General features: G+C 39.5%; 1 protein-coding gene across 3 annotated transcripts in view; it reads left to right on the top strand.

The window, feature by feature from the left end:
- Nucleotides 1-364: 364 nt before the first annotated feature.
- SKIL (SKI like proto-oncogene) overlaps nt 365-20,262 on the top strand; it is a 34,675-nt gene continuing 14,777 nt past the window's right edge. The window contains exons 1-3 of one of the 3 annotated variants that reach the window (XM_060099124.1): nt 598-683; nt 2,284-4,047; nt 16,897-16,990. In XM_060099124.1, coding sequence (XP_059955107.1) covers nt 2,946-4,047; nt 16,897-16,990 — 1,196 coding nt within the window. In that variant the 5' untranslated portion in view covers nt 598-683; nt 2,284-2,945. Of the gene's footprint in view, nt 684-2,283; nt 4,048-16,892; nt 16,991-20,262 lie in introns of all 3 variants that reach the window. The other 2 variants (XM_060099123.1, XM_060099122.1) reach the window with 2 other exon arrangements.

Here is a 20,262-nt window from a genome sequence, read left to right on the forward strand (position 1 = left end):
CCTGCCTCCGCCCTGCCGGCTGCTGGGGTCGCGCACAGTGCACCGCGCGGCCGCCCTGCCCCCTCTCTCCGTGTCGCGCGGCGGCCGAACGACCAGGGCGCCCCCGGGTCTGGCCCGTCTCCACCGAGCAGCGGGTGGGGCGGGGGCGGGGCGGTGGCGGCCCCAGACAGCCGGCTGGGCGACTCGAGGAAGGAAGGAGGGAGGGCGGCGGTGGGGGTGGGGCGGGGAGGGAACATCCTGTCTGCGCCGGGTGCACCGCAGACAGCGCCGCGCGCCAGCCGCCCAGACGGCGCGCGGGGCTGGGAACGCCGGGCGCGCGCCTTGGGGGAGGGGCGCGCGCGCCAGACGACGGGCCGGGGGAGCCCTCGGGAGCCACAATAGGCCAGACGGCGCGCGCGTCCCCGAGGGGCTAGGAGTCGCGAGGCGGCGGCCGGCCCGCGGGCGCGGTGCCGCTGCTGGCTCCGTTCCCTTCCCCCCCGCTCCTCCGCCCCTCCGCCCTCGCTCTGCCCCGGGCGGCCGGAGACGGCGGCGGCGTCTGCGGGAAGCCGTGTGTCTCCGCAGTGACGTGGGCGGGCCGAGGACTCGGTGACGTCAGAGGGCTGTGTGTAGCGATGTGTGTGGGGTTCGGAGCGGCGCCGGCACAGCCGAGGGGAGCGGGCGAGCGGCGGCGGCTGCGGGCACAGGTGCGGCCTCGGCTTGCTGGGGGGACGCGGCGGGAGGCAAGGGGCGCGCGGCCCCCGGGGCGCCCGACGGCAGCGCTGGGGTTAGTGGGGAGTTAACAAAGCTCGTCGGGCTTCCTGGGGCGCGGAGGCCGGAGTCGGGGGTGCGGATGCGCGGGTCACGGGTGAGATCGGAGCCCCGGGGGGTTGGGGCGCGGGGCGGGTGTCTCACGGCGTATCTTGTCTCGCTGATGCCGGGTGGTGGGCAGGGGCAGGGCGCTGCACTTGACCGGAGCCGTCGGGACCCCGGAGACCTGGGCGCCCGTCCCCGCCCCCCCGCCCCCCCGCTGCCTGTCTGCGCTGCGCGGGGATGCCCCGGGCTCGACCCGGTTGGTCGGCGCCCAGCGGCTGGGGGATCCTGGCTGGGCTCCCCACCCGCCCCTCTCTCTTCTGTCCCCGGGCGGGCGAGGGAGGTGCAGTCTTAGGGGTGCTGAGGTAACACCCGAGAACTTCCCGGGGAGAGGGTGCACGGGGGATTTCCAGTCTTCCCAGCGGCCCACTCAACGGGGTGGTGTGGGGAGGGCACTGAGGGTGTTCCGAGACCGCGGGGGGGGTGCTCCTTTTCCTCCACTTCCCACGACCCCCTGGCACGCCCCGAGGCGTCCCGGGTCCCTTCCTCCCCACCCCCCCGCCGCCTCCTCGGGTTTGAGGTGGGTGGGTGGCTTTGCGTGGGCCGAGGATTTCAGGGTTTGGGGGCTCCCCCATTCTAGGTCTCGCCTCCTCCCCTCTTCCTTGGCCAGCGTTGGCTGAGGTGTTCCTGTGGTGGGCGAAATCAGTACGTTGGCTAGTGGCCTTGGTCCTTAACCCTTTGGGTCTGTTTTAAGGTAAATTGCTCGCAGTTTGGGAGGCAAAAATTTCTATTTATTGGATTCCTTTTGGAATTTCTGTCAAGAAGGAAGTGGAAGAAGAATCTTTTTTCCCCTCTTCCTCCATTTGCATTCTTTGTGAGGTCTGTCTGCCTTGTGCTTTTTGTCCCGGATTAGTCTTGTTCAAGGATGGAGACTCCCAGGAGTGGAGTCTGTAGCTTTTGGCTTCCATTAAGCAAATTCTCTAACCCTTTAAAGGGAAAGTTAATTTTTGCCTACAGTCATTCCAGAAAAATAGCCTACACTGACTAGATGAATTGTGCACTTAAGATTGTAACTTACATATGGTAGGTATGTTAACTAGTTTCTGATTTTTTTGGATGAAACTGGTGGGTTTTTTTTTTTTTTTTTTTGAGAGATGAAATAATAGGTGATTTTAGCTAAAATGGCGTAACTGAGAAAACCTTTAGTATTGAGTTTTGGGTGAGATGATCTCTTTAAGGTTCTTCCTGTTCTGAGTAGGAGTAGCCCTCTCCCTTTTGAGGGATATTATTGCAACCTTTACCCATTCTCCGAATTGCTTTCCTATTTAAATGAAGATACTTCTAGGTAACTGGTATTAGATTTAAAGGAATCACTGAAGTGTCACCTTTGGTAAAGTGAACTCAGTTTAAGATTAAGAAACTATTTTCAAACTGACCCTTTGGGCTCTGGAGCAAATTCAACTGTAACTCTCCCCCAACCCCCCTCTCTTCCAGATTAATTAAAAGAAGAACGAACAGTAATCCTGAAGATAACTGGGCAGTTTTTCTTTAGGTTTCATTTTTAATTGTAGAAGTTCAAGTGGAGTCAGAGGCTCTTCTTAACTGTTTGTGAGGATTTATACAAGCCTTCATTTTGTCCACACAGACCAACAGATCATCATTTTTAGAGAAGATACTTTTCTCCCTCCTTTTTTGGTGTCCTTGGTGCCAAATACTAAATTTGGGTGCATAATTTTGTCTCAAGTAATTGCATAAACTTTTCGCATGTTGTGCTTAAAACCAAACCAAACTGTTGCGTTGAACTTGGACATCTTGAATTGAGAGAACTGGTAACTTTATTTTAATAGTATATCTGAAGAACTTAAGAAAACAAAGGCTTCCTCGGAGGTGTGCCTCTTAAAATTACTTTCTGTGTTATTAGACAATAAGAAATTTTATAGCACTTGCAGTGAAATTATACTTAAGAGTATAAGCAGAACCAAAACAAAGTTTCAAAATCTATTGAGTAGTTTAGGGAGATCTCTTTGGAAATTTAAATTTTCTGTGAGAGTAAGTTACCATAAGTATTGGTATACATTGTGTTTCTCTCTTCAAATAAGCAACTAGATAACAATGCAAATCTCAGACTTACTTATTTAACACAATAGTTTTTAGCAATGGAAAACCTACAGACAAATTTTTCCTTGGTTCAGGGCTCAAATAAAAAACTGAACGGGATGGAAGATGATGGCAGCCCTCCAGTGAAAAAAATGATGACAGACATTCATGCAAATGGAAAAATGATGGTAAACAAGATGCCAACTGTAAAGAAGGAACACTTGGACGACTATGAAGCGCCAATGGAAACTGATGAAGAGCATGTCAAGAGAACCTGTGCCTCTGTGCCTGAACCTTTACATTTAAATCCCAGTTTGAAACACACTTTGGCACAATTCCATTTAAGTAGCCAGAGCTCTCTGGGTGGACCAGCAGCATTTTCCGCTCGGTATTCCCAAGAAAGCATGTCACCTACCGTATTTCTGCCTCTTCCATCTCCTCAGGTTCTTCCTGGTCCACTGCTCATCCCTTCTGATAGCTCCACAGAACTCACCCAGACTGTGTTGGAAGGGGAGTCTATTTCTTGTTTTCAGGTTGGAGGAGAAAAGAGACTCTGTTTGCCCCAAGTCCTAAATTCTGTTCTCCGAGAATTTTCACTCCAACAAATAAATACAGTATGTGATGAATTGTACATCTATTGTTCAAGGTGTACATCAGACCAGCTTCATATCTTAAAGGTCCTGGGAATACTTCCATTCAATGCCCCGTCCTGTGGGCTGATCACATTAACTGATGCACAAAGACTGTGTAATGCTTTATTGCGGCCACGCACTTTTCCTCAAAATGGTAGTATACTTCCTGCTAAAAACTCATTGGCCCAGTTGAAGGAAACTGGCAGTGCCTTTGAAGTGGAACATGAATGCTTAGGCAAATGTCAGGGTTTATTTGCACCCCAATTTTATGTTCAGCCGGATGCCCCGTGTATTCAGTGTCTGGAGTGCTGTGGAATGTTTGCGCCCCAGACATTTGTGATGCATTCTCACAGATCACCAGACAAAAGGACTTGCCACTGGGGCTTTGAATCAGCCAAATGGCATTGCTATCTTCACGTGAACCAAAAATACTTAGGGACACCTGAAGAAAAGAAACTGAAGGTAATTTTAGAAGAAATGAAGGAGAAATTTAGCATGAGAAATGGGAAGAGGACTCAATCCAAGGCAAGTTTTTTTTTTTTTAATAGCAATTTTGAATAACGGTAATGGTTTACTTTGAAGTTAAGAGTCTATTTAGAATATAACTGTTAAGAAACTATTACTGCTCATGCAACAACAGCAAAAACTCATCTAAATAATATGTTATGTTTGTATTACATGTTTTAGGCTATAAAGTGCTTTCCTGTATGTGTTCTCATTTGATCTTCCAAACAACCTACTGAGAGAAGTGGGATTATTCCCATTTTACAGATAAAGAGAATGAGGCTCAGAGAGATCAGGTGGCTTTCCCAAGATTATATAACCAGGGACTGGAGGATTTGGGGCTTCTTTCTCAAGCCATGTCCTCGTTTTCACACATCTTGCTTTTTGATGACTAAATCAGTTGTTTTCCTAGGACTCAAGATAATTTACACTTTGGTGTTATATCTATTTGCAAATGATATAATAGCCCAAACAACTCTGGTGGTGGGCCCCAAACAGCGTTTTTCAAAGGTATATTTAGGATTTCTGACATTGTTTCTATAATTGAATATTCAGACTTGATCAGTACTGGAGACAAATGCAAAAGACAGATTTATCTGAAGACTTCATGATTCTAGTCACCAAGAATTTTTTATAAAGAGAGGAATAATTTAAAAAAATTATGACAATAAAGATTATTTTATTTTTTTAATTAAAAAATTTATTTTATTCATTTGTTTTTGGCAGCATTGGGTCTTCATTGCTGCACTCAGGCTTTCTCTAGTTGCAGCGAGCGGGGGCTACTCTTCCTTGTGGTGCACAGGCTTATCATTGCGGTGGCTTCTCTTGTTGCGGAGCGCGCGCTCTAGGTGCCCAAGCTTCAGTAGTTGTAGTGCGCGGGCTCAGTAGTTGCGGTTCATGGGCTCTAGAGTGCAGGCTCAGTAGTTGTGGCGCACAGGCTTAGCTGCTCCACGGATGTAGGATCTACCCGGACCAGGGCTCGAATCTGTATCCCTGCATTGGCAGGCGGATTCTTAACCACTGCACCACCAGGGAAGCCCAAGATTATTTTAGATTAAATAAATATTAATATAAAAATGTCTCAGCAAAGAGATTTTAAACTTATTTTCCCACTGCATTATCTGGTAGGCTAAACTAGTTCATTCTAAGAGTTTGAATGGCTGGCTAATAGATAAGATTTAGGCTATTAAATATTCAGTTTGTTGATCTGGTTTTTAAATATTTTCCTACTTGATTAAAATCAGTATAATAGCTAACACTAAGTGTTTAAAATGTGGCAAGCATTGTATTTGAACAGTTTTACACGTATAATTTTATTTGATTGGTACCACAAAAGATTGGCCATGTTTCATCTTAAGAATCTAATTTTTCCACTATTAATTAGTTTTTATTCCTTGAATATCTCTGCTCTTTCTACTTCACAGAAGTATTAAATGACTGAAGTTTATTTACAGCAAGATTAGAGCTTGGGCAAGAAACTAAGGTTTCGTGGCCTGTGCTTTAAACCTTTCAGGTTTTGAGGGAAATTTAGTTACAGTGTAGTTTTAAGACAGTGATTTGCTTCTGAAGCCCAATGAAGATAATTTCAGACTTGAATTCAGGGTCGTTTGCTACTTGCTGATTCCAAAGGGTCAGTACTTCTTGGAAATTCCTTGCCTGTGGCTACTAGATAAGTATATTGTTTAACTGATTTTAAAGCAGAATTGACTTCAAGCCAGTTCTCACATTGTTGGACATGCTTACAGCTGGCCTGGTCCCATGCTGAAAATTGTGTTTAGAATTGTCTGTATTCTCAAAATGTGGAATGCCCCTTTTGATATTTATGATATCTTGCCCTAACCTAACTAGGACTCTTACATGTCCATAGGTGGCCACATTATTTGCCAGATATTCTTGGTCCAATCTTGATTGCTCTGACATAAGCATTTGGGGGATAAATTACTTTGCCTAATATTCCTGCTTTGTGTTTGTGAGAAAAAATATCTGAGAACCATGATAAAGGTTAAAAAAAAAAAGGTGATGAATTTACTTAACTGAAACTGAATGTGCTAGGGTTTGGTTAAAATTGAAACTGTCCTTCATCAGGATGTAGTCATTTATTGTCTCAGAATTTATTAATTTGAATTCAGTTTTTATTTGGGGAAGCTGTGAGATTTTTCCCCCCATCTTTTTACTATGTTATGTTTTGCAGTATTTGCTAGTGTTTCTGGTGTATTCTATTATTTTTTCCAATTTTATGTGAATTTTAAGCAATTTAAGGGAATTTGAAAATTTCCAGTAATCAAACCTTTAAGAAAGAAGTTTTTGGGGAGTTCATATGTAGTAATATATGCTTGCCGCTTCACATTTTGAAAATTTACTCCTCAAAACTTGGTGAAGTAGTTCTCTTTTGAAGTTGAGATGAGAAACCGGTGGGTTCAGATGGGTCACATGCTTCTGGTTGTATAACTGGTAGGTGGTAGAATCAGGAGTTGAATGCAGGTCTTCTGACTTCAAGTCTAGTAATTTTCACTACTTTTCCCATAAGCAAACTCAGTAGCAGAAACTGAATTTTGAGAAACATTAACTTTTCTTATTATCAACTTACCTTAGTATAATGGTTCTTAAGCTCTCTGTTAACTTGTATGTAGACTAAGGTATTTTACTGGGAAGGGGGCACGGGGATAGTCCTTGGCTGGGGAACATTTTTCATTATCTTCTGTGAGTCACTGAATTGGTTGCCCAACAAACCAAATACATCCAGAGGAAGCTCATTAAAAAAAGTCAAAACAGGCTTTTTTAAAAAAAAATTAAAGCATATGCTAAATATATTAACCTTATCTAAAGGTCCTTATGTTTAGTGTGAACACTAATGTAATTGGGTATGTTTAGTTAATGTAGTCAGAGTAGAGTTTTGGATTTTAAAAATCCCCTCAAACTCAGTAGGCAATTGTTTGAAATGTAGCAACTGTTGAATTATTTCTAAGGATGAAAATTATATTAGTGATGGTCACCAAACTATTTGCATAACTAAAACCTATATTTACTTTGCATAGTTAGGAGCTATATTTAGATGGGAGAAATAAGTGGTAGAAGGTCAGTGTTCTAAGTGAAGAGCTGACTATTCTTTGCAGACACCAGAGGTATAGTATTTTGAACTCTTTCTCACTCAGGTCACCACAAGAAATAATACTTGATTTTTAGATCTGCCTAGGTTGCTTTTCAAAATGGTGTTATCAAAACTGTCTCTTCGAGAGGCATGGACATATATACACTACCAAACGTAAAATAGATAGCTAGTGGGAAGCAGCCGCATAGCACAGGGAGATCAGCTCGGTGCTTTGTGACCGCCTGGAGGGGTGGGATAGGGAGGGTGGGAGGGAGGGATATGCAAGAGGGAAGGGATATGGGAACAGATGTATATGTATAACTGATTCACTTTGTTATAAAGCAGAAACTAATACACCATTGTGAAGCAATTATACTCCAATAAAGTTGTAAAAAACAAACAAAAAACCCCCCAAACTGTCTCTTCATATCATTTGAGTTTTTTATGTTTTTATTAGAAAAATTATTATTGTATTTTATAGTGCACAAATATATGGAAGAATATATTCTTGATTCTTTTCCATATCTCCAGTGGGTGTTATTTATTTGATCTAATTCTGATTCTGTTGAATCTTAGTTTCTATCTGTGGAAAAAAGGTTTGCCAAGCAAACTGATCATTTGTAAGTAAAATTTGAAGGGTGATGTTTCCTTGAGATTATTTTCAAGCACATTAGAAAAACCTATTTGTAGTCAACTGATAAGATCATTATAGGTGATTCTTTGCTGTTACAGCATGTGGCTGACAGTGTCCAGTTCACTAAGTAAAGATGGTTTAGGCCTTTATAATTTTTTAGGGGTTAAAATTTAGATTTCTAACATTTAGACTTGACTACTGTTAGGTAAGTAAAATAATATAGTTCTTACTTTGCTTAGGGAAAAAAACCCTGTGGATTATCTGTGATGCAAATAGATTACCTAAAGATATCAACTTAAAAGTTTTCCTCTTAAAGCCTATTACTTAAACATTTCACTTTTTTTAGTTTTGCATTTTTCTTACAGTTCATTTCTGTGAGGTCATTGGCAATAATGATAATCCTACAAAATATTTCTCCCCTCTTGTAAGCTATTATACTTTTGTTTAGGAAGTGTGTTTCTTAATACAAACCTAAGTGAGGTAAAGAAATACACTAGAGAGAATGGGTAACTACAAAGAGTAGTGTTGGGACAAAATGTGTACCAGTAATAATTGTGATAGATTTGATGGTAATTTGTTACATCAGAGGCAGAGTTTGCATTTTATGATTAGCATAAATTTTTATTAAGTGGCTATAAGGTCAGAATCAAATGAAGTATTTGTGCTCATATAAGGGACGAGTATAATATTTTTTTCTAACTTTCTAAAATTAACAACTGTCTTAATGAGTTTTGAGACTATCTTTTTCCTGTTTTCCCAGAATTTAGTTTACTGCTTGGCAGGTCAAAGTTACTCAGTGAAAAAGAAAAAAATTTTTAAACTGAATAAATTTTGGGAGACAATGCTCCATTGTATTTTAGAATATTGGGGATTTTTTTGGAGAAATTATGGTTTAACCCTTAATAAACATATAATGTGCAAATAAACTGTTGAATAAGACAGCTGATCAAATGAGAGAATGGATGTAAAAGTACTTTGGAAGTTAAGAGTCTAGAAATATCAGATGGTACTTCAAACTATTATTGAAATGTTTACTAATATGTATTTCAGGATTTTTCCTTTCCCCAAACATTTTCTTGATTTATCTAGAATTATCTGAAGATATTTCTAAGTAAGATAACTGAGTGTTGGGCTCAGCTGTATCTCACGTTTAGTTGTTTGTACACAGTAATTATACTATTTGGATATTTGTTTATTTATCAAAATGAAGTATGCAAGAAGAAAGTACAAAACACGTTTGTTATAAAATATGTTATAAGAAGGAAATTTCAGTGAAATCTTTAGAATGGCTTTGGGAATAGTGCCCCCTTATGGTTTAGGAAATATAGAGTCTATATTCATTTTATCATTAAAATTTTTTAATTTTTTAACATTTTAAACATTTTAAAATGTTAATATTTAAAAAAAGGCTTCTGATAAAAAGCTTTATCCTTTTGGTCTGAGAAATGGGAAAAAAATTAAGAAACTTCAAGGAAGAAAAGAAAAAGGATAGGCCTGAATCAGTACATAGTTAGCCAGTAGTGTTCTCATACCTATGCATATGTTATAATTTATACCACTTGGAGAACAAGGAAGAAAGCAAGAATTTGATTAATTTCAATGCCTTTAGAATTCTGGGAGTAGAGAGTGTGGAGCCAGAACTCAATTTGTTCAAGTAAAGAGACAGAATTAGTTTGGGAATAGTTTTAGTAATGGCTTGAACCTTTATTTTGTCCATGCGTAAAATTTGGTCTGTTGAGGTTTCATATACGTTACATATACATTAAAATAATGTAAGGATTTTATTTGACTAAAAAGGCATAAAGAATATATAATTTAAGGTGTGATTTGGTTCCATCACTAAATAAAGTATTACAGCACCATGCTAGGCGAAAGAGAAATGAATAGGAAAGATTTATGAATAGTTAGTTTAAAACTCATTTTGATTGCTAGACTTAGAAATGGGTCACAGAAATATGTATGTAAAGACTAGTTGGAGGCTCCCTAGGGCAGGAATTCATCTTGTAGTTTCTAAACCTAGAATGTGACGGATGCTTAACAAAAGTTTGGATACAACTGAATGAAAAGTCTTAGTAGCCCTAGAAAGCTACCAGTGATTTTCAAGGCGGAAAAGAGTTTAGTTTTAAAGCAAAGCAGCATTTTGTTTTTATTTGTGGTATTGAATTTATTTTGAGATTTCTAATAGCCTTAAAAGTGCATATTTTGTTTATCTTGTGGGTACAAGGAATACAAAAGTTAAAGAAAATTACTAAAGACCATTTTGGTACAGAGTACGGCTTTTATTCCATTTTGAAAAAAATTTTTGGTGTGATTATGAAAGCTATATAGGCCCATTAGAGTAAATCCTTAAAAAAGTACAAAGAAGAAAACAAAATTTCCTCATTATTTCTCCATGGAGTGATAACCACCATTGGAATTGATTCCTTTACGTATGTAATGCTTTGTAAATCTGTGCAAAAGCATCTGTAGAGTGCACATGTTATTAATTTAAGACCTAATTGTTGAAATAATACATTTGGACAAACTTTAGGACATGTACTTAGAGTAGTGTTTATCAAATTGCAATTTGTCACCCATGCAGCCTTTCTCATCTGGGGCTCTATGAGAGGAGAATTAAGCCATAGAAAGGATGGTATATAGTACCTTTCTAAGTCCTTTGGAGAGAAGTTAATTTAGTGCATACAATGGAAGCTTTGCAGAGTTTGGGCTTAATTTTCTTGAGAACCTCAGTTGAGAAGGGTGAGGGGGGAATATCAAAGAAGTCAATTTACTGGGTCACCAGCATTTTAAAAATACATGAAATCGAGTAAAATTTTTAAAAATGCAATATATTGCACATAGTAAAATTAATTAATTTACATTTTGATATTGTCAATTTACATTATTTGAAGGCCAAAATAATCTGAGTTTTTTTTTTTTTTTTTTTTTTTTTTTTTTTTTTTGCGGTACACGGGCCTCCCACTGTTGTGGCCTCTCCCGTTGCGGAGCACAGGCTCCGGACGCGCAGGCTCAGCGGCCATGGCTCACGGGCCTAGCCGCTCCGCGGCATGTGGGATCTTCCCGGACCGGGGCACGAACCCGCGTCCCCTGCATCCCCCTGCGTCGGCAGGCGGACTCTCAACTACTGCGCCACCAGGGAAGCCCTGAGATAATTTTTAAAAAGCATCTATGCTGAAATGGGATAGAAAAGCAAAGCCTTACATGTATATAGATTAAAACTTTTTTAAAAAATTAATTTATCTTTGGCTGCGTTGGGTCTTTGTTGCTGGGCCCAGGCTTTTCTCTAGTTGCGGTGAGCGTGGGCTACTCTTCGTTGCAGTGCGCGGGCTTCTCATTGTGGTGGCTTCTCTTGTTGTGGAGCACGGGCTCTAGGCGCGCAGGCTTCAGTAGCTGTGGCTCACGGGCCCTAGAGCGCAGGCTCAGTAGTTGTGGCGCACGGGCTTAGTTGTTCCGTGGCACGTGGGATCCGGGATTGAACCCATGTGTCCTGCGTTGGCAGGCGGATTCTTAACCACTGCACCACCAGGGAAAACCTAGATTAAAACTTTTTATAACATATTTTAGTGAAAAGATGTATATGACATGGAAATTTTCAAATAATTGCAATATTAAGTGGATTGGACACCATAGAATTCCAGTGTAAATTATTTTTCAAGTCCCAGAAATTATTTTTCAAGTCCCAGAAATTAACAGGATTTTTATCAGTTTGTTCTGTTTCCTTTAAGTTTTTTTAAAAATAAACTTTATTTATTTTTGGCTTCATTGGGTTTTCGTTGCCGCACAGGGGCTTTTCTCTAGTTGCGGCGAGTTCGCAGTGTGCTGGCTTCTCATTGCAGTGGCTTGTCTTTGTGGAGCACGGGCTCTAGGCGTGCGGGCTTCAGTAGTTGTGGCATGCTGGCTCTAGAGTGCAGACTCAGTAGTTGTGGCTCATGGGCTTAATAGCTCTGCGGCATATGGGATCTTCCACCAGGGCTCGAACCCTTGTCTCCTGCATTGGCAGGCGGATTCTTAACCACTGTGCCATCAGGGAAGCCTTGTTTTCTTTAAGTTTAAGGGAGGAATATCGTACTACTGACTTTTACATGGCTTTGTTTCCATGAAGGATTTAAGAAGAGAGTTGCATATTATAAGAATGTGAGCCTTTGCTTTTCCTGTGAGAGTTTTTAAGCACTTTAAACCTAAAATTGGCTTTGTGAGGTAGATATGATTCTGCAGTGTGGAGGAGCAACGGGTTGTTGTGATTTCTGCAGATCCATCTTTGATAAGTTAGTGGAAGTGCTTAGACCATATTGTTCCGGTTTTGCATTAGGTTGATTAATTCTAATAATTACAATGAAATGAGGCACAAAACTAAGCCTTAAAATCTCTTAAGTAGCTATTTGCTACCTTGTAACACTATTCCTGTTTCAGTTGTTGAAACACTCATTCACAGCCTGTTGGAAGTATTGAGGAATCCTGATCCTATTCTGAGAGATTCAGTTTCTTTCAGTAGGAGTTGGCAGCTGTCTGGTAGGGTGTCTTTTGTGTCCTTCTGAAATCATTTATGGACCACTTGAATGTCTTAGTATTATACACAGTAAAAGGAACCTGGCAGGTATATTGGCTTTATATAGCTAGGGAGTTGTTGCTTAACTATGTGTTTGGTCATGTGTTTACTAAGGTTGCTAACGATTTATGTTTGGCTTGTACAAAGTAATGTGTATTTAATATGCATTATATTTTACTTTTTATGTAAGCACACCATTATAGGAGGACTATGAAATTTATCAGTCTACTAGTCCTTCATATGCTTACTGGCTTATAAATACCAAAATGTAAAAATTAATCTTTGTCTTTCTAAATTCTATTTTAAAAAATATTTTCCACATATTTTAAAAAGATTTAATTCTTATTTTTTGAGGGGAATTTTTGAAATCCCATCAATACTTTGAGATATTGTCTTGATTTCTTTAGTTCATCATTGTTTGTCATTAGGACTTAAAGATCATAATATTAATCTGACACTGTAATTTAGAAACTAAAGTGCCACCTAAAATCAAAGTTTATTATTGAAGATAAATCTGGGAATTTTCAAGCATTTTGATTTTTGTTTTGGGGTTTTTTTTTAGTGCAGATTGGAATGTTAGTATACAAAGGGTGCTGAGTGGGTGGAATTGCTTTTGTAACTAGAAAGTGGTGACAAATGCTTATTGGTCTTTTTGTAAATGAAATCAAGTTCTCTAAACTATTTGTCATTGTGAGGCTAATAAGCATAGTAGCAAAATACAATGATTCTTTATTAGGAAACCTGATTATTAAAGGGTCATGTGTACATAACACAGTAAGTTGAAATTTAGAGAAACTTGCATATAACATTTCCTAATTTTTACTTATTTAAAGTTAACTTCTATACAGTTTGGGCTTATTTAAATTTTGCTTTCATAGACGTTATTTGTTGTTTTACGACTTAGAGAAAGAACTTTTGGAATGAAATCATATGTCTGAAATTTTTCTTGTATGTTTCAGATGAGGATGCCATCTGTTCATTTTGTGGTAGATAATTATGGGGAAGTTGGGCAATAGAAGTATTTTAAAATCTTAAGGCTCTAACTTAAGCTACTAAGTGATCTACTTCTCTTCTTTGCCAAGTAATGTAATGTATTCTATTTTAATGTTTAAGTACATGAAGGGAATTAAATTATTCTCATATTGAAAGGTAAAAGAAAAGGCAATAGATGTGCTTATCTTGGTGTCTCATCTTTATTCCTGATCAGTAGTAGCATTATTGCTGTGCCATTTAATTATATTGTTATTTTTTTGAAGACCTAATTTGTATGTTGCCACAAATGCAGAATAGATGAGAAAATCTGGCATGCCCGTGAATGTTCTGTTGTATAATATGTGCTTTTCGTAATTGTTTTTAACATGCAGTTAGGATAATTTTTTTTTTTTTTTTGTGGTATGCGGGCCTCTCACTGTTGTGGCCTCCCCCGTTGCGGAGCGCAGGCTCCGGACGCGCAGGCTCAGCGGCCATGGCTCACGGGCCCAGCCGCTCCGCGGCATATGGGATCCTCCCAGACCGGGGCACGAACCCGTATCCCCTGCATCGGCAGGCGGACTCTCAACCACTTGCGCCACCAGGGAGGCCCGCAGTTAGGATAATTTGTTATAAATGTGTTTATGGCTTACCACAGCATATTAGGTAAAATTAACTCCCAACATTTTATCATGGTTAGTGTTGTGCATTTCCCCATCATTTATATTATTTAATTTGTAGATCTGATCTCTAAAAATACAGCCCAGAGACTGTTAGGATTGTTGGTACTTCATTGAACAGAAGGGTATTAAATGTGAAAGAGACTATCTTGTGAGTGTTGTGGTAGCAGATTAACCTTAAAAAAGTCCACCCTGGGAATTAATGAGCTACACTGTCGTTCAGAATTCATTCAACAAATATTTATTGAGTCCCTACTACATGCCAGGCATGGTGCTAGGTACTGAAAATACAAAAGTGATTAAGACAGTACTTGACCTCAAGCTGCTGTTTAAGCAGAGGCGTAATAGCCACTCGTCAGGGATTTTGTATAGGGAGTTCAGACATTAGAGGACTGCACTAGGTGATCTTTAAGGAAGGTTTTTTTTTTAATAACCCCTCTGTGACTCTCTTCATGTGTTGGTGCAAGAATAGGAAACAAAGGTCAGAAACTAGAGAGGGATGGATGTTTAAATGGAAAGAATGTGCTAGCAATTATTTAAAGTGGCATTTGAAGTTTAGAGACATCATAGAAACAAAGCTATACTGAGTTTGGATCATGAATAAAGGTAAAACTTACACAAATCAAACTGTAGAGTTTTAAAATGCACTTGATCAAAATTGAATCAGATTTGAAGTCAAGATCTCTGGCTGAAGAAGTTTAGAATTTGTTATTCTGAAGATTTGACATTCCAGTTATCTGTAATAGGGAAAACTTTAAAATATATAAATCAATTTTAGTAATTTTAATTTAAAAAATCTGGAAACAGTTGATTTCTTGGGCAGTACATCCAGAATTGTCTCAGATATAAAACTGATTTAAAGTGGAGCTTTCCATGTTTTCTAAATAATGAGTTTAACAAATAACTTCTAAAAATGAAGTTATCATTTAATTTGAACCAATCTTATATTTCATTGATTTGTTAGAGTGAGCTTATCCCTGCTCATTAACACCCTTTTTATCACAGTGTTGGCGTAAAAAATGTTCTGCCTAAGTGAGTTTTCTAGATGATGAAACTACTCTTCTCAGCACTGTGTCTTTTTAAAAACTTGAACCTTTTTAAAAATGAATTCTAAAATGTCTTAAATAGTTTTCAGTCTCTCTGAATGGTATGTGTATGGTATATATATGTATATGGTATACTAATAAATATAAATATCGACTATAACTATGTCATGTTGACTCAAGACTTCTTAAACATCAGTTACTCTGTTGTGATAAGGGTAGGGAACAATTGAGATACATTAAATTATTTGCCCTGTCCTATGTGTGATAAAGCCCTCAGATTGTCTTGCTTTTTTAATCAGTTTTTGTGTTTGTGTCTTGTAATTCTCCTCTCTCCCTAGGCTGTCAGCTGGCACCTGGTATCTATCATTTAGTATTTCTGTTGCCAGCAGTCAGTTCCCTTTCTAATTTATGGTAGAACTAAGCTATAGGCTGAGAAACTGTGTAAACAAATGATTGATTTATTTTATAAATAAGCAGTTGATTTTGCCCCAGATTTTGAACTTTAGAATACTTGATCAGGATTGTGAGGTTTTGAAACAAATTCTACTCTTATAGAGTCTAGAGGCCGTCACTGAATACTCACCTCTTAAATCCTTTCAAAATGCTGTTCTTTTCGCTATAATCTTGTGCTCTTGTTAGTCTTTCAAATTCCTTGCCCAGTAATTCTTTTTTTTTTTTTGCGGTACGCGGGCCTCTCACTGTTGTGGCCTCTCCCGTTGCGGAGCACAGGCTCCGGACGCGCAGGCTCAGCGGCCATGGCTCACGGGCCCAGCCGCTCCGCGGCATGCGGGATCCTCCCGCACCGGGGCACGAACCCGTGTCCCCTGCATCGGCAGGCGGACTCTCAACCACTGCGCCACCAGGGAAGCCCCATTGCCCAGTAATTCTTAACAAAACATTGATCTCCTACCAATATGTGTGTGTGTCAGGGGAGGGGAGACAAAACATAAAACAAACCAAATGAGGAAGTTAGTAGCCACAGGTTATTTATTCTTTTCTATCAGTTTCTGAACCTCAGTTTTCTTAGCTGTAAAATGGAGATAATTATACCTACTTAATGAGGTATTCATTAGAAATAAGCAGGATATAAAGTTCTTATCATGAACATTGAGGTAGCCAGTTACCTTCTCCTCTTACTTTATTTACAGGTAGAGTTCATCCTTCAGGGCTAAAAAGAGCTTTTCATATTTATGAGAAAGTGTGGTTTATTGATAAGTATTAGCAGACACAGTGGTTTTAAAGTTTAGCAAAATATTGCTGTAGAATGTTATCTAATATAATATGCTAAGAAATACTATAGGGGGCCTCCCTGGTGGCGCAGTGGTTGAGAGTCCGCCTGCCGATGCAGGGGATACGGGTTCGTGCCCCGGTCTGGGAGGATCCCATATGCCGCGGAGCGGCTGGGCCCGTGAGCCATGGCCGCTGGGCCTGCGCGTCCGGAGCCTGTGCTCCGCAACGGGGGAGGCCACAACAGTGAGAGGCCCGCGTACCGAAAAAAAAAAAAAAGAAATACTATAGGGATGGGGGTATATTCTAGGTAATTGTAACAGTGAGAAGAATCAGAACTTAGTAATGCTGCACATTTGCAGAGTACTATTATTTAAAATGGATTTTTAAAATAGATTCCATAAGTATGATATTTGATGAAATCATTCTGGTAGTCCATGTTAACATACACGCTAAAACTGTTCTTGTGATGGGACAGTTCTTGTCCCTTTTCGGTTTTAAGTGACTACACGTGATACTTTAAGGAAAGACTGCCTTATTAGAAGATGATTCTTAAATAACATTATTCTTTACTAGTCAGTGTTCTCTGGAGGCAGCCTATGGCTCTGTCAAGTAGATACATAAAATTACCCATCACATCCTCCTTCAATAAACTTTTCCCCTTCCACATTTTTCTACAGATAGATACACCACCAGGAATGGAATTACAGTCATGGTATCCAGTTATAAAGCAGGAAGGTGACCATGTTTCTCAGACACATTCATTTCTACACCCCAGGTGAGTGGGTATTGGCTCATTCATTCATTCATTCAACATCTATACATCAGGTACTATTCTAGGCCCTGGGAATTCATTTTATAGTTTTAGGTTTTTTTTGCTAATCAGTGAAATGAATTATAAATAGTGTTGAATATTTGAATTAACCTTTCCTATGTGTTTCTATGTTTTTTTTTTCCTAGAAATAGGTCATTTCTTTTTTGCCCTAAAGTGAAAAAATTGGAAGTTTTCTTTTTACTTCCCTTCAAGAAGTAAACCAACTTTTCAAGAGTGTGGTGTGCAACTTTCATATTTTATTTTATTTTTATTTATTTATTTTTTTACATCTTTATTGGAGTATAATTGTTTTACAATGGTGTGTTACTTTCTGCTTTATAACAAAGTGAATCAGCTGTACATATATGTATGTTCCCATATCTCTTCCCTCTTCTGTCTCCCTCCCTCCCACCCTCCCTATCCCACCCCTCTAGGTGGTCACAAAGCACCGAGCTGATCTCCCTGTGCTATGCGGCTGCTTCCCACTAGCTATCTATTTTACGTATGGTAGTGTATATATGTCCATGCCACTCTCTCACTTTGTCACAGCTTACCCTTCCCCCTCCCCATATCCTCAAGTCCGTTCTCTAGTAGGTCTGTGTCTTTATTCCTGTCTTACCCCTAGGTTCTTCATGACATTTTTTTTTCTTAAATTCCATATATATGTGTTAGCATATGGTATTTGTCTTTCTCTTCCTGAGTTACTTCACTCTGTATGACAGACTCTAGGTCCATCCACCTCATTACAAATAGCTCAATTTCGTTTCTTTTTATGTCTGAGTAATATTCCATTGTATACATGTGCCACATCTTCTTTATCCATTCATCCGATGATGGACACTTAGGTTGTTTCCATCTCCTGGCTATTGTAAATAGAGCTGCAGTGAACATTTTGGTACATGACTCTTTTTGAATTATGGTTTTCTCAGGATATATGCCCAGGAGTGGGATTGCTGGGTCATATGGTAGTTTCTTTTTTGTAGTTTCTATTTGTAGTTTCTTTTTTTTGTAGTTTTTTAAGGAACCTCCATACTGTTCTCCATAGTGGCTGTACCAATTCACATTCCCACCAGCAGTGCAAGAGTGTTCCCTTTTCTCCACATTTATTGTTTCTAGATTTTTTGATGATGGCCATTCTGACTGGTGTGAGATGATATCTCATTGTAGTTTTGATTTGAATTTCTCTAATGATTAATGATGTTGAGCATTCTTTCATGTGTTTGTTGGCAGTCTGTATATCTTCTTTGGAGAAATGTCTCTTTAGGTCTTCTGCCCATTTTTGGATTGGGTTGTTTGTTTTTTTGCTATTGAGCTGCATGAGCTGGTTGTAAATTTTGGAGATTAATCCTTTGTCAGTTGCTTCATTTGCAAATATTTTCTCCCATTCTGAGGGTTGTCCTTTGGTCTTGTTTATGGTTTCCTTTGCTGTGCAAAAGCTTTGCAGTTTCATTAGGTCCCATTTGTTTATTTTTGTTTTTATTTCCATTTCTCTAGGAGGTGGGTCCAAAAGGATCTTGCTGTGATTTATGTCATAGAGTGTTCTGCCTATGTTTTCCTCTAAGACTTTGATAGTTTCTGGCCTTACATTTAGGTCTTTAATCCATTTTGAGCTTACTTTTGTGTATGGTGTTAGGGAGTGATCTAATCTCATACTTTTACATGTAGCTGTCCAGTTTTCCCAGCACCACTTATTGAAGAGGCTGTCCTTTCTCCACTGTACATTCCTGCCTCCTTTATCAAAGATAAGTTGACCATATGTGCGTGGGTTTATCTCTGGGCTTTCTATCCTGTTCCATTGATCTATCTTTCTGTTTTTGTGCCAGTACCATACTGTCTTGATTACTGTAGCTTTGTAGTATAGTCTGAAGTCAGGGAGCCTGATTCCTCCAGCTCCGTTTTTCGTTCTCAAGATTGCTTTGGCTATTCGGGGTCTTTTGTGTTTCCATACAAATTGTGAAATTTTTTGTTCTAGTTCTGTGAAAAATGCCAGTGGTAGTTTGATAGGGATTGCATTGAATCTGTAGATCGCTTTGGGTAGTATTGTCATTTTCACAATATTGATTCTTCCAATCCAAGAACATGGTATATCTCTTCATCTATTTGTATCATCCTTAATTTCTTTCATCACTGTCTTATAATTTTCTGCATACAGGTCTTTTGTCTCCTTAGGTAGGTTTATTCGTAGATATTTTATTCTTTTTGTTGCAGTGGTAAATGGGAGTGTTTTCTTGATTTCACTTTCAGATTTTTCATCATTAGTGTATAGGAATGCCAGAGATTTCTGTGCATTAATTTTGTATCCTGCTACTTTACCAAATTCATTGATTAGCTCTAGTAGTTTTCTGGTAGCATCTTTAGGATTCTCTATGTATAGTATCATGTCATCTGCAAACAGTGACAGCTTTACTTCTTCTTTTCCAATTTGGATTCCTTTTATTTCCTTTTCTTCTCTGATTGCTGTGGCTAAAACTTCCAAAACTATGTTGAATAAGAGTGGTGAGAGTGGGCAGCCTTGTCTTGTTCCTGATCTTAGTGGAAATGGTTTCAGTTTTTCACCATTGAGGACGATGTTGGCTGTGGGTTTGTCATAAATTGCCTTTATTATGTGGAGGAAAGTTCCCTCTATGCCTACTTTCTGGAGGGTTTTTATCATAAATGGGTGTTGAATTTTGTTGAAAGCTTTCTCTGCATCTATTGGGATGACCATATGGTTTTTCTCCTTCAGTTTGTTAATATGGGGTATCACATTGATTGATTTGTGTGTATTGAAGAATCCTTGCATTCCTGGAATAAACCCCACTCGATCATGGTGTATTATCCTTTTAATGTGCTGTTGGATTCTGTTTGCTAGATTTTGTTGAGGATTTTTGCATCTATGTTCATCAGTGATATTGGCCTGTAGTTTTCTTTTTTTGTGACATCCTTGTCTGGTTTTGGTATCAGGGCGTTGGTGGCCTCATAGAATGAGTTTGGGAGTGTTCCTCCCTCTGCTATATTTTGGAAGAGTTTGAGAAGGATAGGTGTTAGCTCTTCTCTAAATGTTTGATAGAATTCACCTGTGAAGCCATCTGGTCCTGGGCTTTTGTTTGTTGGAAGATTTTTAATCACAGTTTCAATTTCAGTGCTTGTGATTGGTCTGTTCCTATTTTCTATTTCTTCCTGATTCAGTCTTGGCAGGTTGTGCATTTCTAAGAATTTGTCCATTTCTTCCAGGTTGTCCATTTTATTGGCATAGA

The sequence above is a fragment of the Mesoplodon densirostris genome, chromosome 5 (assembly GCF_025265405.1).
Source record: "Mesoplodon densirostris isolate mMesDen1 chromosome 5, mMesDen1 primary haplotype, whole genome shotgun sequence".
Taxonomy (NCBI): domain Eukaryota; kingdom Metazoa; phylum Chordata; class Mammalia; order Artiodactyla; family Ziphiidae; genus Mesoplodon; species Mesoplodon densirostris.